The sequence below is a fragment of the Enhydra lutris genome, unplaced genomic scaffold (assembly GCF_002288905.1).
Source record: "Enhydra lutris kenyoni isolate GAN:26980312 unplaced genomic scaffold, ASM228890v2 scaffoldscaffold4, whole genome shotgun sequence".
Classification (NCBI taxonomy): Eukaryota; Metazoa; Chordata; class Mammalia; order Carnivora; family Mustelidae; genus Enhydra; species Enhydra lutris.
Genome location: NW_019154088.1, coordinates 20,289,740 through 20,308,307, shown reverse-complemented (window position 1 = coordinate 20,308,307; position 18,568 = coordinate 20,289,740). Strand labels below are relative to the sequence as shown.

At 36.4% G+C, this 18,568-nt stretch overlaps 1 protein-coding gene across 1 annotated transcript in view; it reads left to right on the top strand.

Moving 5' to 3' along the window:
- The window catches only part of LOC111158858 (family with sequence similarity 214 member A), a 92,465-nt gene extending 74,217 nt beyond the window's left edge, over positions 1–18,248 (top strand). Inside the window, exons 10-13 of the mRNA XM_022521159.1 lie at positions 6,176–6,334; positions 11,476–11,544; positions 13,816–14,015; positions 17,278–18,248. Of these exons, the coding sequence (XP_022376867.1) occupies positions 6,176–6,334; positions 11,476–11,544; positions 13,816–14,015; positions 17,278–17,431 (582 nt within the window). The 3' untranslated portion in view covers positions 17,432–18,248. The remainder of the gene's footprint in view (positions 1–6,175; positions 6,335–11,475; positions 11,545–13,815; positions 14,016–17,277) is intronic.
- Positions 18,249–18,568: the final 320 nt, after the last annotated feature.

The following is an 18,568-nucleotide window of genomic DNA, read 5'->3' as shown; positions in this document are numbered from 1 at the left end:
TTTGAACTATATTTGCAACTTTGTTATAAAATAACAAAATATATAAAATAACTTTGTTATAAAATAAGATTATTTTTAAAAAATTGAATGGGTAAAGGTTTCCAATAATGTGCTATTTTATTTAATAAGAATATTTCTACTTAGGATCAACTGTATTACGGGATTAGTTATCCTTAATTAGAAAACAATCTTAAATATTGAAACTAATGTAATATTATGTGCCAAATGCACATCAATTAAAAAAAAGAGAAAGAAGAACAGCCTTAAACGTGAACCTGTAAATGGGGTTTTAAGGATGATTTTAATTGGTGAGCTTTTATGGGAAAATAATTTAAAATTTGTAGTTTTAATAGCTTCATTGGAATTTTGGTGGTTTAATATGTTAAGAGTATGCTGTCTTTAAAACTAAATTTTAATTTTTAGGCTATCTTCCAAAGTTTTAAAATGAAAAGACTTATGGTGAATTGATTTCTTTTCCATGTCACTTTCAAGGTATCACTTCAGAGATGTTGAACTCTGTATTCTCTGTCATTATTTTAAAATTGCATAAGGCTACTGTGAGTGTCAGATGTTCTGCAACCTTTGTTTTACAAGAAAATTTGTGAGGGGGGATAAAGAGCATCTGATATGTGAAAACCTTAGGGAAGATGGTTAAAAGATCAGTACACTGGAATGTACTTGTGCAGATATGCATACATTTTCACTTGACTTCAGTAGAAAAATACAGAGAGGTTCTGAGACTGTCCAGCTCACAGGTCCTTTTTAATTTATACAAGTCCTGTGTTTCAAGAGTTCATTCCTTTTTATTGCCACAATATGGATATAGCACAATTTGTTTATTCATGTACATCACTCTAGACCTTTGGGTTCTTTGTTTCCAGTTTTGGCCTATTACACATGAAACTGCTGTGAGGGTACCTGGGTGGCTCCAGTTGCTTAAGCATCTGACTCTTGATTTCAGCTCAGATCATGGTCTCAGGGTCGTGCGATTGAGCCCTGCATGGATCCTGCTTAAGATTCTCTCTCTCCCTTTCCCACTGCTCTCCACTTCACCCCACTCCACACATTGGTGCATTCTCTCTAAAAAAAAAAAATAAAAATAAAAATAAAGCTGCTGTGAATATCGTGACCTGAGCCAAAGGCAGATGCTTAACTGAATGAGCCACCCAGGCACCTTGATTTTGTCCAATTTATTATTTTCTTTTATGGATCTTGATTTTGATGTTGTATCTGAAAAATTTTTTCCTAGGGGTCCCTGGGTGGCTCAGTGGGTTAAAGCCTCTGCTCTCAGCTCAGGTCATGATCCCAGGACTCTCTGCCTGCCTCTCTGCCTACTTGTGATCTCTGTCTGTCAAATAAATAAATAAAATCTTTAAAAAAAAAAAAAAACAAAACTTTTCCTAACCCAGGTTTTCTCAACCTTGGCACAATTGATATGTGAGCCATATAATTCTTTGTTATGTGATCTGTTTTAAGCATCGTAGGATATTTAGCAGAATCCTTGGCCTCTAACCATTACAGTCCAGTACCACTGTCTGCCCCTCCCTCCAGTTGTAGCAGGTAAAAAAAAAAGTCTCTGACAGTGACTGACATACGTCCCTGGTTGAGAACTACTTACCTAATCCAAAGTCAGGAAACTTTTTTTCTAGACATCTTATTGTTTCAGCTTTTGCATCTAGTTCTCTGATCCATTTTGAGTTAATATTTATATATGACACAAAGTTTATAATCAACTGTTTGATTTTTATGAACAATGTCATAAATGTTCATAATGAATGTCATATTATTCTAGTCTTGACATGAATTAATTTGAGTTGTCTAACATGTTATCCTTTCTCAAAATCGCTGTCACCATTCTAGTTTCTTTCACCTTCTTCATGTAAATTTTAGAGTTAGCTTATCTATTTCTACAAAACAGTATGCTGAGATTTTGTTTGGATTGCATTGATATAGATCAGTACATGGAAAATTGACATCTTAAGAATATTAAATCTTTTTTAAAAAGATTTTATTTTTTTTAGCTTTTAAAATTTTTTATCTTTTTGAAGATTTTATTTATTTATTTGACAGAGAGACACAGCGAGAGAGGGAACATAAGCAGGAGGAGTGGGGAGAGGGAGAAGCAGGCTTCCGGCAGAGCAGGGAGCCCAATGCAGGGCTCAATCCCAGGACCCTGGGATCATGACCTGAGCCGAAGGCAAAAGCTTAATGACTGAACCACCCACGCGCCCCTGAGATTCTATTTTTAGGTAACCTCTACACCTAGTGTGGGGCTCAGACTTATAACCCTGAGGTCAAGAGTTGCATGTTCTACCAACTGAGCCAGCCAGGTACCCCAGAATATTAAATCTTTTCATATCTGAATATAGTGTATCTCTGCATTCATTTAGCTGTTCTTTTTCATTGATTTTTTAAAATTTAAAAATTTTATTTTTTTCATTGATTTTTTTTTTTGTAATTTTCAGCATGCATATATCTTAAACATACTTTTGTAGATTTATATCTAACTAATCCATGTTTTCAGGTGATATTATAAATTTTACTTAAAAGGTTTTTAATTTTCAGGTTCCTGCATGGTGCAGTTGATTGTCCAACTCTTGATTTTGGCTCAGGCTGAGGTCTCAGGGGTCGTGGGATTGAGACCCAAGACCCTCGTTGGGCTTTACACTCAGCACATAGCCTGCTTAAGATTCTCTTCTCTCTCTGCCATCTTCCTCCCCCTGGTGCATGCTCTCTTTCCCCTCTCTAAAAAAAAATTTTTTTTAAAGAAAGTTTTCTAACTTTCAGTCCTTCATTGCTGTATATTAAAATACAAGTGATTGAGTGTGTGTGTGTGTGTGTGTGTGTGTGTGTGTGTGTGTGTGTGTGTAATTGCCTATGACCTTGCTCAGTTTATTGATTTTATTGATTTTGTTGTTGTTCTTTGGGGTTTTTTTACATAGATACTCATATCTTCTACAAATTGGGTCAGTTTTATTTCTTACTTTGTAATCCATACCTGTATTTCCTTTTCTTGTTTTGCACTGAGAAGGGTCTAGCATGCGTTGCTAATATATTAAAGTCATTAAAAGCTGAATAAAGTCAGAAACTAATATAGGCCATTGGCCTTATCTATAATAATTTTTTATGTGTTCTTCCTATGAAAATGTTACCCATCTTTAGATTTATTTTATTTAGGAGGTATTTTTTTAAGATTTTTTTTTAAGATTTTATTTATTTGACAGAGATCACAGGTAGGCAGAGCAGCAGGCAGAGAGAGAGGGGGAAGCAGGCCCCCAGCCGAGCAGAGAGCCCGATGCGGGCTCAATCCCAGGACCCTGGGATCATGACCTGAGCCGAAGGCAGAGGCTTTAACCCACTGAGCCACCCAGGTGCCCCTAGGAAATATTTTTGAGTAACTACCATGTGTTGTGCTGTATGCTAGGAGTACAAAGCTAGATAACATTCCTGCCTTATAGATATTACAGTCAACTGAATATGTAAGTGATTTATAAACTCAAGTAATTATCATTGTAAAAGAAATTAACTCAGTCCTCCCATATCCACTCTGTGCTAAAGGAACTGAGGAAAGCTTTACTGAGGAACTGTCACTTGAGCTTAGTTACAAAAGATAAGTAGGAATTTGTCAAGTAAATTTGCATGAGGAGTGGGAAGGGATTTTAGACAGGGAAACTACATTTGCGAAAGTAGCAACAGAATATGATGATGTTGGAAATCAACAGCTTGACTTGGAGCATGATACTCTGTGCAAGTGGGGAGAGAGGAGTCAAGAAACCTAGGGTAGGACTTACATGCCATGCTAGGAAGATTTGACTTGATCTAATAGCAGGAAGCATGAAGTTTTGTCTAGTAGGTGATAATACCTTTTGTTTGTTTGTTTGTTTGTAGAAAAACAATTCTGCCCATAATACAAAGGATACACTAGAGTAGGAAGGACTTAATTAGAAGATGTACTTGTTCAGAGGAGAGGTTGTGAGGGTCTGAGCTATGTTAATGGTGGTAGGGAAGAGAGTTGCAGCCATGAGACTGAGTGGTCAAATCACAGAATATGCATTGGATTGATTGCAGGGCAGAAGGGAGGTTAGAAGCTTGGTTATAACATAGGTCTTTTGTTGTTAGCTTTTTAATTGGGAATTTCAGAATTGCTAATGTCACAGTTTGAACTTTACAGTACACAAACTATCAGGCTCGTGATGGCTTCCAGTGTTCCTTTTTTCCCAGACAACTACTGAATCAAAGATATGGTACTCACATTTCATGATAAATGTGTATACGTATGATATATGTATATAAATGAGAGCTTGTGAAAAGTTTAAAATGTTTTTCATACCTAGCAAGATAGCACTAAATTGTTAAAAGTGATTTTCAGCAAGTGAGCTTGAAAGAAATGAAAAAAAAGAAACTTCTCTATTTGTATTTCTGGGTTTCTGGGGGGGTGAGATTTATTTATTTACTTATTTACTTATTTATTTGAGAGAGAGAGCATGAGCAGAGGGATAGAAAATCTCAAGCTGACTTGACATGGGGCTTGATCTCACAAACATGAGATCATAACCTGGGCTGGAACTAAGAGTTGGAAGTTTAACCTACTGCACCACCAAGACACCGCTTTATTTCTGTGCTTTTAAGTTTTTCTCCAATGTTAAAGACAAGTTAAACTATAAAACATATGTCACATATAATGTTATTTTTTAAAGAAGGAATTATTTTTCAGTTGAAGTTTCAGGTGCTTGGCTCTCTTTGCATATGACTATTAACAAGATTTATTTATTTTTTTAAAAGATTTTATTTATTTATTTGACAGATCACAAGTAGGCAGAGAGGCAGGCAGAGAGAGAGGGGGAAGCAGGCTCCCCGCTGAGCGGAGAGCCCGATGCGGGGCTCGATCCCAGGACTCTGGGATCATGACCTGGGCCGAAGGCAGAGGCTTTAACCCACTGAGCCACCCAGGCGCCCCTATTAACAAGATTTAAAGTGCTTCTCTATGGCCAGTACCTTGTGGATAGGCTCTCTGAAGAGTACAAAAATTTCTGATATTATACCTTCTCTGTTAGAACATATTTTTATTTACAGAGATTAAGAATAACATATTAAACAATTAGGTTTAACTAACGGTGAAGTTTAAGGATAGTTAAGTGTGAGTTGGAATAGTGAGAGGCGGCCAAACTTCATACAATGGTAGAAGATTTATGGGGGACAAGTTGATGACAGGTCTGATAAACGTATGAAGTGAGGACGTGGAAATGTTAGCCACCTTATTTGTTTGTTCTATGTTTGATTTGTCATTCTTTTCTTTTTAAGTAGGCTTCAGGAGCACCTGGGTGGCTGTTGGTTAAGTGGCTGCCTTCAGCTCAGGTAGTGATCTTAGCATCCTGGGATGGAGCCCTGCATTGGGCTCCCTGCTCAGCAGGGAGTCACTTCTGTCTCTGCCCCTTCCCCCTGCTCCTGTGCTCTCTCTCTCTGTCTCTCTTTCAAATAAATAAAAATAAAATCTTAAAAAAAAAAGTAATAACGTAGGTTTCATGCCCAGCATGAAGCCCAGTGTAGGGCTTGAACTCATGACCCTGAGATCAAGAGCTGAGCTGAGCTTATGAGTGGGATATTTAATGGACTGAGCCACCAAGGTGCTCCTATTTAATTTGATTTTAATTTCAGTGTAATAAACAATGTAATGTTATGTTTTCTAATTGCTGTGACTAGGACTTCCAGTACTATGTTGAGTAAAAGTGAAAGTGAACATCCTTTTCTTCTGACCTTGGGGGATTTCCCCTTTAAGTATGGTGTTCACTGTGGGGTTTTCATAGATAGCCTTTATTATGTTGAGGTATGGTCCCTCTAACCCTACTTTGTTGAGGGCCTTTATTATGAATGGATGTTTTTCTGTGTCTATTGAAATGGTCCTATGGTTTTTATCTTTCTCTTATTGAAGTTATGCATCACATTAAAATCATCACATGATTTGCAAGTATTAAAACCACCTTTGCATCCCTGGAATAAATCTACTTGATTGTGGTGAATGATATTTTTTAATGTGTTGTTGGATTCTGTTTGAGTAGCAACCATATTTTCTTAGTGCCAGAAAGCGTGATAATATATTTCTTTAAATGAAAAACAGACAAAAAACAGGATGTGTGTCAACTTCTAAAATTTATTTCTTAAAAATTTTGTCTTCCAGGAATCTGTCTTAAACTATCGGTTAGACCCTCTTGGCATTGTTGATGGTTTCACTGCCGAGGTAGGGGCAAGTGGTGTTTTCTGCCCCACACATTTGACTCTTCCCGTTGAAGTGTCATTCTACAGTGTTTCAGATGATAATGCTCCCTCTCCTTATATGGCAAGTATTTTAAAAATTATCTTTGTCTGCTAAAATCAACCAGTTTAATGACAAATGTCTTTAAAGAGATTTAAGACTGCTTTCTCGTAATGCTTGAAATAAAGCATTTCCTAAGAGAAAACTAAAGGCTGAATGAGACTAAAATACCAGGGTGTTACCTCACAATCATTGAATACTCCATCAAAAACTAATGATGTACTACTATATGTTGGCTAACTGAACATAATTTTTAAATAAAATGTTACCTCACAACTTCTTTTTCAGCTAGCTCTAACAACAAATTTCCTCTTTTGCATTTGAGGCTCTGCTGAAAATTTACTTGTTTTTATGTGATTTGAAAAAATGAAAAACTATTAGTGACACTATAATTTCATATCTTGCTGAGTTCCCACAAATTCTCAAGTGCTTACTGTGCACCCTGGTCCCACAAGTGTTGCCTTCCCACGTGATCCTCATCTCAGGAAGATTTAGTTAACGATTTGGTGAAGTAAGTCTTCTGTGAGACCCTTTTACCCCCTTTCTCCTATTTGTTTTGAGACCATTTTTTTCTAATCCTAGAGTTGATTTCTAATCCTAGCTATTTCTGTTTCCATACGTATGTTCTAACGGGGAGAGTAAGATAACCAAGGGTAATTTAGAGCAGTTTTGAGCCTTATGATCTTATGATTTCATCTTTATTGTTTTTGTTTTTGATTACTTGAGGATAAAACAAGCCTTCAACTGCAAAAATGAGACAGGGCCCAAGTGTATGTTTAGTTTCAGCACTTTACAAAAGACAAAGGTGGAGAGGAGACTAACAGTGCAAGTCTGTAAGAAGTTTACAGTAGTGGTATCAAATGGGGAGTCAGATCTGTGTTTTCATGTTAGGTCTTACTTTGCTGTATACAAATACAAACTGCTGTAGTTACAGAAGTTTACAGCTCCGGCCTTGCTGCTTGAATTTCCTAGCTTATCACATGACCCTATTGATTCCTCTCCTAATATCCCTCTCCCCAACCTTCTAGATTGTCAAGGACTAAAAGCTGTAAAAAGGGAATTCTGTGCAATTAAGAAACAACAGAGGAAATGAAATTATACATTTTGGGGGACCTAAATATAGCCTGTTCATTATTGGTCCAGTTCGCTCAAGGAAAATTATTTTAGCCTTACTGCATTCTAAGGGTGAATTTTTTTTTTTTAAAGATTTTATTTATTTATTTGAGAGCGAGCAAATGAAAGAGAGCATGAGCAGGGGAAGAGCAGAAGGAGAGAGAGAAGCAGACTCTACACTGAATAGGGAGCTTGACACTGGGCTCAATTCTAGGACTCTGGGACCTTGACCTGATCCGAAAACAGGTGCTCAACTGACTGAGCCACCCAGGTGTCCCTGAAAATTTTTATTTAAGAGCATGACCAGTATTTCATACTTTTATTTAAAAACAACATTGTGGTATCTGCTCATTTATTCAGGTTTTCTTTCCCCAATAACATTTACAATTATGGATCATAGTCATAAAGATGCACAACAGTAACTATTATCTAAAACAAAGACCCAGGGGTGCCTGGGTGGCTCACTTGGTTAAGCGTCTGCCTTTGGCTCAGATCATGATCCTAGCATCCTGGGATCGAGCCCCACATTAGGCTCCTGGCTCAGCAGGGAGTCTGCTTCTCCCTCTCCCTCTGCATCTCCCCTTGCTCGTGCTCGCTCGCTCATCACTCTCTCTCTGTATCTTTCTGTCTCAAATAAATAAATAAAATCCTTTAAAAAAATAAAAAATAAAACAAAGACCCATTCCTTCACAGACCTGCCCAGTTATCACAAAGCCACCTGATATTCATTTACCATGGAAAGATGTATCTACTTTTCCAGTATAATTTAGAAAAAATAACAGCTAATTTTGGATAACTAGTAACATGGAAAGTACAACTGATGTAAGTTCAGTATCAGAATAAATGTATCATTCTGGAGTGCTTACAATATTAAAATAGGACTATAAAAGGTACCCATTTTACTTTACCAGGATAAAAGGTACCCGTTTTACTTTACCAGGACATCAATAAATCTCATCAGTTTCACATATTCTATTGACGTTTAGTAATACAGAATGGAAATGTAAGGCCTACAATATTGTAATCTGTCATAATGTACAAAGTCCCCAGTGACTGTTAGGATGACTTAGAAACAAGATAAAAGAGCAAATGGCTAGAAATCAGCTCAAGTAAATATCTTTGAGTGAAATTTACAAGCAAGAGAGAATTTGAACTCTGCTTTTAAAAAGCAGACCAGCATTAATCTTTGATTTTAGCTGACATCTAAAACACATAGAATTAAGAGATACAAGGTTTTGTCACTTTGTCTCCAGAAAGTACACACAAATGATTACAACTTTTGATATGGAAAGGGTATGAATCAGTTTATTGAGTTGGCTTAGTCTGTCCTTTCAGAATCCCTGACTTGCTGTTCTCAGATAATATTCTTCAGTAAACTTCCCATTGTGTAATTAAATTTTTTCTAGGTTATTTTGTTCATTTGGAATGGGTTCCTTTTGTAAATGACCTAGTTCAAATCTTAGACCACAAATCTTTCCTACTAAATAAAATTAATCTTGTTTCTTCTACATTTTGGTAGTTTAGTGTATTTTCAAAGGATTGATCACATTTTGACAAGATAGTATATATCACAGACCAGCAGAACTGAGACACCTTGGGATCTCTCATCACAAATAACACAGATGACTCATAAACATACAATTTGGCACAAGAACTGAAAATTCTGTCTTTGTGGTATAGAAGTGGTACAGGATTTTTTCATTAAATAATCACTTAAAGATTAGCTCAAAGCCACATAATCTCTCTCCAATTTGGGCATCAGTGGTAAAAATGTTATCCAACTGCTACATAACAATATTTCACTGTTTAGAAACTACTGAATGGTGGAACCAGGTAAAATGTTTTAAGGAATGTATGCCAGTGGTAAATTCATGGTATGACTTCAATTATCATCATATTAACAGGACCATATATATTATTTTTTTGTATTTGTAATTCACCAAATTAAGATAAACTTTTCGTTTTACTTATTGCGTAGTCTCTATAGCAGAGTAATTTGAGGAGTTTTTGTGTGTGATTTTGACCCAACTCAGTTTACTTTAACCTTCCTATTCCATTCTATAATGCCAGAAAAAAATGTATTTTTCTTCTTTATGTTAAACACTATAATTTTTTATAGGTAGATATATTAATATGGTGACCAACTAAAATAATGAAATTATTAAAATATAACAAATAATAAATTAGTAATAATACTAATGAAATTCCACGTAGTTTCCCAATTTGTATCTAAAATTCCTAATTTATGAATGCCCCTATTGGTCTTATATTGCTTAGAAATAGTTGTAAAGTGTAGGCATATACTATAAGGTTTTAAAAATATACATACTGTCTTTATAAATTGATATAGTTACTGTTACCATGTTCTGAAAGCTATTAAAGTTAATAAAGGAATAAAGCTATTAAAGGAAATAAATATAGTCCTTTTTTTTTTTTTTTTTTTTTTTTTTTAAGGATTTTATTTATTTATTTGAGAGAGAGAGCATGAGAAGGAGGAGGGTCAGAGGGAGAAGCAGACTCCCCTGCTGAGCAGGGAGCCTGATACGGGACTCCATCCTGGGACTCCAGGATCATGACCTGAGCTGAAGGGAGTTGCTTAACCAACTGACCCACCCAGGCGCCCCTAAATATAGTCTTTATTGTAGTTTTTGCCCCATCAGTTCTCTTAAATGTATTTAGGGGAAGGTAGCAAGGAAAATGGTAATGTGTTGCCTATATCAATGTGATTATAAAGATAGCTATTATTTGGTTATATTCTACTTTTTTTTTCTGGAACTAGGAAGAAGAGGGGCATTATATACCATAGCTTTTTTTCACATAAACCAGATTGTAAGAGAGAAATTGTTTAAAGCTTCATTACTGCTTTGATTAGGAATGCAGTTTGTTGATAGGCTTTTTTTCATGCTTTAAATGACCATGTGGTAAATCAGATTAGACAAGAACAACCTATGTCCTTTCAGTGACCATTTCCACGAATATTTCCTAATATTAATGTGTTAATTTAATAGTCTGAGGTTGGCACTTGACTCACATAGCAGAGTCTGGCCCTCCTTTATATGTTTGCATGCTTTTTTCACCCTCCAACCCTGGTCTGTCTTACAAATAACAGAGATGTTTGATGGGACAGTCCTGTTTTATATTTACTTCTACTGAAGTTCGACATGTTTTGGCATGTACAATATAAAATGTTGGCATATGAAATGTAGAACATGCAATTATTCTATTTAACTACTTGAAACTGTTACCCCAGTTAAATGAATCAGCCTTCCTTTCTGAAAGCTATCTAAGAATTAAATATCACAATTAACCACCTGTAGTCATTTGGTCATCTTGCCTATCTAGAAACTTTCACATGTGCAATTCTAGCTTTCCTTGTTTTAATTTATGCTTGTTTGCTGTCATTTGGGCTTCTGTAGTGACTAGAACATGCTTCTCAGAAAACTACTTAATATAGAATGGTAGTACATATGTACATATGATATCATCTGGGGGATCTTAAAATACAGCTTTGATTTGGTAGGTCTAGGGAGAATCATAAATTGTACATTTCTAAGACATTTACAGATGAGTCTGTTGATGCTGGTCTGTCTGTACAGTCAGAAATCCATATATTAATTTAACTCACCGACTGAAAAATTAACTTCACTGTTGGCTAAGACTTAGACCCCTTTGCATTCCTGACTTCTTACATGTCCAAAGAACAGTAAACTGGTTTCTTCTTCATTTCCATCCTCCCGTGTGATAACAAGGGAATAATCCCATCTTCTCCCTTATTTCCTTTTCAGTCAAGGAGCTTCTTATTTCTGTATTTTATATCTTACTATAAATTTCAAGCAGTGTAGTGTTATATATTATTCATTGCAACATCTCCAGGAAGAACAGTAATCCTTTCTGGACCCTCACTGTTCCATACTCCGAATGTACCTATCGATGGGAATATTTTTGCATACAAGTAAAATTATAAAATGTTAGTAATTACATGGTTTATTATTTTTAGTCTTTTATTTACATGTGCATCAGTTTGTACTCAATTTGTCTTCTTTTATTTCAAGGGTGTGATTACTTTAGAGTCCCTTGGTAAAAGGGGTTATCGAGTACCTCCTTCAGGAACAATACAAGTGGTATGTGTTTTATAGCCTACAATTGCAATAATCATTCTCTCACATACATATAGAACTTAGCCCTTTCTCCTGCTACTGCTGCTGCAACAACTTTGGTAAGTAACAGTGGGGCTGCAGCTTTCTTTGGAGTTTCCCTGCTCTGCCCCAGGAATGGCCATGTGGGGACCTTCATAAAAGGAAAGCATAAATAATCTAATGAAGGTGAATGCTTTAGAAAAATAGTATATGCCAGTTTACATAACTTGAATAGAGCTATTTTCAGTGTAATTAGAACTAACATTACTAGTGCCTTCAATTTAATATAATTAGCCAGACTGAGATTGACCCATCTCAAAGAAGACCTCAACTATTAGTATTGCTTTGTCAGGAAACCTTGGAAAACAAAATTATATGATCCCTAGTGTAATAATTTCGAAGTTAATCTGCTAAGATGGTTACACAAAGTAGAAATGTAGTCTGACAAATATGAGTGCAGAGAAGGCACCCTCTCTTTTGGTCTAGGTGTTGATCTAGTTTTGGCTCAGGAAAATTCCTCTAGCCCAGAGCAATCATTCATCATTGGTCTTGCATTCTCAGAAGACTTATTTGTTATCAAGGTCAGTTTGTGATTGAGTTCATCTCCAAGTCAGACACAGGATAATCCTGCAGGCCCAGAAGTCTATTTTCCAAAGCTGGCGCTTGCAGACTAAAAAGAATCTAATTGATATTTGTTGGTTATAACTCAATAGAGCTGAAATTTAAAAAGGAAAAAAAACCTAGCTAAGTTCCTTACACTCAGGATCTGGTCTAATTCAGTAAGCCTTCTTATTGATGTCTTTTGGCCTCAATGTGATCAGTTTTTCACCAGACCACTTTTACTCATCACCATTGTTCAAATACATTTATTTCCTGTCTCACAGGGATGAAACACAGTACTATGTAATACGTATGTGTGCATATAATGCAGTATATACACATATATAAATTTTACCAAGAAAGCATCACTGCATATTAAAGTAATACTTCTATGTTAAATGCATTTCTTGAACTTAAATGAGTGATAATCTTCTCGTTCTCTCACCTCTGGCTATGTAGTTCGTGTGACAGAGTAGGTCACTGGAAAGCTAGCTATCAGCTGTCATAATAATGACCCAGAGGCAGCATATTCATACCTCTTGTTTGAGAACAGCCAACTTTTAAAATGATTAATTTTAAATCTGAAACTTAGGTATGTCTTTCATTCCTTATATAGTTTAATTATGTATAAACATGGTTTGAACTCCTGGCTTGCTAGTTGTTGTGGTTCTTGAATGTATTAGCCTTAATCTTAAGACTCACTAGATTTCAAAAGTTGGATCATAATATTGATATATTTCTCATTTTGATTCAGTGAGTGATGTCCAGTGCCACGGATGAGCTTCTGAAAGCATGGGCACCAAGTTACCTATTGATGTGTTGGTAATTTGGTTAAAGTCAGATCAGCAGCTTGGGATCTTGTTTAAAAATTAGTACTTTAAAAAAAATAATATTCCTTCAATTATTAATAGCCATGTATCAGTTGAATTTAATTCAGTCTTCACTAAGGATACGTATTTTGGTCTATTATGGTATTGGTGATTTTTTAAAAGTTTAGTGTCACTACAGTTTTTGCAATGAATCCAACTGTAAGAACATGAAGTATTATTCATCCTACTTTGTAACTAATAATAATGAACTTTATTTTCTAAACTCAGAAAAATTTCCAAATAAGGAAATTTCTCTTTTTTGAGAACACATTTTTAATTTTATATAACTATATGTACCTAATATACCAAAAAGTCTAGTTTTACCCAGCTATTTTAAATTTTTCTATTTACTCACTATTAAAAATGTAAGGAAAATTAATATTCTGAGTATTTCACAGTTGACACACTTTAATAAAGCTAATATTTGAAATAAGTGAACTGGAATGTTTTAATCCAGTAAGGGTGTATTGTGCTTACTTTAGTGGAAGCATTTCTTAAAATCTGAACAAAGAGTAAAAGCTATGTATTGTCTAATATGAAATTTGTGACTAAAAATTTTGATTTGTTACAGGATTTTGTATTATTGGGAAATAAAAAATTGAAACTTTTTTTAAAAAATTGAATATTACTTCATAAACTTTTAAGATGTTATTAACTTTAGTTTCCAAAACTGAATTATATCCACTGGAATTAATTTATAAAAAAACTATTTTATTATTGGCACAATCATTTTGCATCAAATCAACAAACCACTTTTTAAAGAATAATTTTTATGTTGTTTCTTCAGACCTTATTTAATCCTAATAAGACTGTGGTGAAGATGTTTGTTGTGATATATGACTTACGAGATATGCCAGCCAATCATCAGACATTCCTTCGACAAAGAACTTTTTCTGTACCTGTTAAACAAGAAATGAAGAGAACTGTTAATAAAGAAAACATCCGACATGCAGAAGAACGGTTATTACGCTACCTCATACATCTGAGGTAATGTTTCAAATATATATGAAAGTACGTTACTAAAGAAGAACTTCAAAATTTTAGTTTAACACCTGTCACTCTGACTAGACCAGTGTCCTTTGGAATTTGCTTAATTTGGAAACTTTTCATATGCCAAGATGCAGAAAACACATAGCGTATCTTCCTGCAGTCATTGTTACTTGTTGAATTAGGAGAGTTTTCATTTATAGCAATGTAATGTAAAATATTTTATATCAAAACAAATGCTCACCTATCTGGGGCAGTGAAACACATTTTTGAAACCAATAGAATTATTATATGAACTGCATATGCAGCTCTATATTTCCTAGTAGCCACATTAAAAAAAGTAGTAAGAGAGAGGAAATATGAATGTATTTTATTTAACTCAACATACCCAAGTGTTATAAACCCACATAGGGGCGCCTGGGTGGCTCAGTGGGTTAAGTCTCTGCCTTCGTTCAGGTCATGATCTCAGGGTCCTGGGATCGAGCCCCAAATCAGGCTCTCTGCTCAGCGGGGAGCCTGCTTGCTTCCTTCTCTCTGCCTGCCTCTCTGCCTGCTTGTGATCTCTCTCTCTCTGTCGGATAAATAAATAAAATCTTTTTAAAAAATTATGAATGAGGTATTTTTACATCCTTTTATTGTAAGTGTTTGAAATCAAATAGAGATTGATAGGAACAGCACAACTCGATGTGAAGTAGCCACATTTCAGGTGCTCAGTAGCCACATGTGGTTAGCGGCTACTGTATTGGGCAGGGAACGTTTTTAACTTTCATTCATTCATTTAACAAGTATTTATGTGTCAGGTATGCTCCTGGGCACTAGGGAAACAACAGTGTGAAAATCTCTGTTCTCAAAAAGAGTTTATATTCTAGTAATTCCATCAGAAGTACCTTTTCCTCTGACTTTTGCTACCCAGGTCACAGCACTAGGTTGTGAGAAGCTGTTTGCCCTTGAGGTCCAAGTTGCCAGTATTCTGGGACTAGGTTTTCTGCCCTTAAATCCTGGAGTGTAGCTGTCAGGCAATGAGCAAATCTATTGGTTAACAGAGAGCTGAATAGCCTTCCCCCCCCCCCGCCAAGATTTTATTTGTTTGACAGCACAAGCAGGGAGAGCAGTACGCAGAGGGAGAGGGAGAAGCTCTCTTAGCAGAGACCCCAACATGGGGCTGGATCCCAGGACCCTGGAATCATGACCTGAGCCAAAGGCCAATGCTTAACTGACTGAGCCACCCAGTTGCCCCTGAATAACCTTTTGTTTATAGCTCTGTTCTTAGTAATTTTCTGATGCTGTTCATAGTAAGTTCTCAGTCACATCAGCGAGAGTAATTCATTTTAGCCTAACTCCTTGCTCCAAAAGTTGCTATTCCTGAGAAGGAGGCACCTCTCATCCAGGGCCCAGGCAGAAGACCTTTAATCTGCTACTGATGGGGACTACCAGCTATCTTTCAATAGATCTACCTTGTGGTGGTCTAGAATGAATAAAGAGTTGTCCACTCAAGTCTCATACTTGAAAAAGTCTAGTACTGCTTAAATGGTACTTTTGCCTTGGGGTCTTCTGCCTGGTGTTCTGAATCCTGGGGACATGTTAAACTGGCTCAGTGTTTGTTTTTGGGGGAGAGGTGTGGTTTTTTTTTTTTTAAGATTTTATTTACTTAATCGACAGAGAGAGATCACAAGTAGGCAGAGATGCAGGCAGAGAGAGAGGAGGAAGCAGGCTCCCCGCTGAGCAGAGAGCCCGATGCGGGGCTCGATCCCAGGACCCTGAGATCATGACCCGAGATGAAGGCAGAGGCTTAACCCACAGAGCCACCCAGGCACCTCTGTGTTGTTTTTTTCTTTTAACATTTTATTTATTTGACAGACAGAGATCACAAGTAGCCAGAGAGGCAGGCAGAGAGAGAGAGAGGGAAGCAGGCTCCCTCCTGAGCAGAGATTCTGATATGGGGTTTGATCCCAGGACCCAAAGATCATGACAGAAGCTCAACCCCCTGAGCCACCCAGGTGCCTATGGCTCAATGTTTTTAAACCCAACTCTACACTACCTGTTATGAGCCTGATGGGAAGTGTTATAGATTGTGGAATAAAAATCTGAAAACAGACTTGGAAGACTTTAAAAAGAGAAATGGTATGAAATAGCAGACTGTAAGAATAGCTCTCCGCCCAATCTAGGATAAGATTCAACTCTCTACACTTCCATTTGATACCATTCCTCTTGAAGTGTCACCACCATAGCACTACCTAAGCAGCATTCACTAAAGTAAACATAAACCACCCCAGCCTTTATAATCCCCACATAGTGATCAGATACTTTAAATGCTGTAAAGAAACCTCTTTGGGAAGTATACCACATATGTATGAGTATGTTCTACTTGCTAAAGGTCTCAGTTTGCTCCTTCAGATTAAGAAGGTAAAAAAAACTTCAGGCAGAATGGAAGAGTAAGCTGACATTTGACTCACATACAACTGACCACCAGATGTTTCAGCTAATTTAGGAGTAAAATTCGGAAATCCATAGAGTATTTCTGCTATGCAAAGGGAAAATGAGAGAGATTAGCACTAAAGAGTGTGTTTGTATGCTTGACTAGCTTCCAGACAAGTTTATAGGACAAAAAAGACTCCAGCCCCTGTATTATGTCATAGACATTAGCAGGGTATCGACACAGTTCCATACACAGTTGTGATACCATTTTCATTTCACTGCAAACTTTTGTCTTTTTAATGATTGTTAGGCTTTATTTAGCTACTAGCCATTACTAATGATAGCAATAATTCCGCAATACTTGATTATTTTCTGTTGTGACTTTTCAAGTTTGGAATCCTTTTTAATGTACTCAAAATTGGGAGAGGGCAAGTTATGTGAAATGGATGTGACTAGAAGATGCTAGAACTGCAGAGCCCAAATGTCGTGTGATCGACTAATGTGAACTGAAACTTGACACTGTAGGTGAGGGAAGGTGCATGTGTTACGGTGTCAGGGATGAAAGTAGGATGGTATGGGAAACAAGCTTTACAGAAAGAAGCGCCTCTGATCTTAGGAGGAAAGGGAGTGTCGATTGTTCAGGTAGTGAATAATAAGGGAGAGACAACTTAACTAGCAGCACAAACTTTGGCAATAGGAGACTAAATAAATATCTTGTTAAAGAGTCATTCTTAATATTGTAGCAAGACTAATTCTTCCTGCTTTCAAAATTTAAATCCTCAAGTTTGTTTGTTTTAAAAACTCAGTGCCTGCAATGTTGCATCTTTCTGTTTGCTTGTCTGTATAGGTTCCAGAGTTCTAAATCTGGAAAGATCTACCTCCATAGAGATGTACGGCTCCTGTTCTCAAGAAAGTCAATGGAAGTTGATAGCGGTGCTGCGTATGAACTCAAATCTTACACTGAATCGCCAACAAACCCTCAGTTTTCACCAAGATGTTGATAAGGAGTGACAATTTAAAGTATTCGCTCAGTACCCAAGTTGGGAAGTAAAAATTAGCGTAGAACGGAGTGTACCAATTAACAACCAGGAGAGTGGATCCTCTCCTGTTATCCTGGACCAGTTTTTATTAAAGGATTCCTGGAATGAGATCCACATATTCCAAGTAGACTGGAAACACTCATGTCCTAATAATCCTTTTTGTACTGTTGAAACCACTTCATTGGACATGTTGCAATAGCAACCCCCCCCCCAGTTAGATTAGTGTTGACACATTTTATTTCTCAGTTATTTAATATTTAATGTTTTCCTTAATACTCAAGTGATGTTTGTCTCTAGTGTTCTAATGTAGCACAAATCCTATGTAAAATCATACTATGTATTTTTGACATTAATGTTGAAATCCAAAATATATGCACAAATCTTTAATTTTGTGTGATGTGTTTTAAGTACTATTCATTTAATTTATTGAAAATGAGAATGAAATGTTGAGCTTCTTTAACGCACTATGCAAGCATGTGTACTTTTTATATCTCTCAGCTCTAGTTTTTACCCCATCCAGGTTGCTGTAGTCCTTTAACATGCTGTTTTGGCAGTGCAATGTGGACTAAGCTGCTTCACATTCCCTTTGCAAGTTCAAATCATTATGCCCATTCATACTCCTTCTAGAACTCCTTATCCCTAAAACAGTTCTATTTTTCCTTAATTACTACTACAGAGGCTTTACATTAAATTGCTGTCCCATGCTAGATAACTTTTGCAAATTGTTAAAAAGAATATGTACTTTGAAAGTCAATTTAGTATTTATATTGTAAATATATGTAAAAAACAAAGAAATGTGTATTTGGCTTTTATTTTTAGATGAGACATTCATGTGATTGAGTGATTTCTGGTAGCCATCAGACAGTTTCCATTCTAGCTTTATAGCAGACAAGAGGAGAGGGAAGTTGTCTTGAGCTTCTTCCCCAAGGAAATTTACCACTTTTTAAAAAGTTTTTATTTATTTTGGAGAGAGAATAAGCAGGGAGGAAGGGGAGAAGGGAGGGCAGACCCCCTGCTGAGCAGGAAGCCCACTATTGCTCCATCCCAGTACACTGAGATCATGGCCTGAGCCAAAGGCAGATGCTTAACCGACTAAAC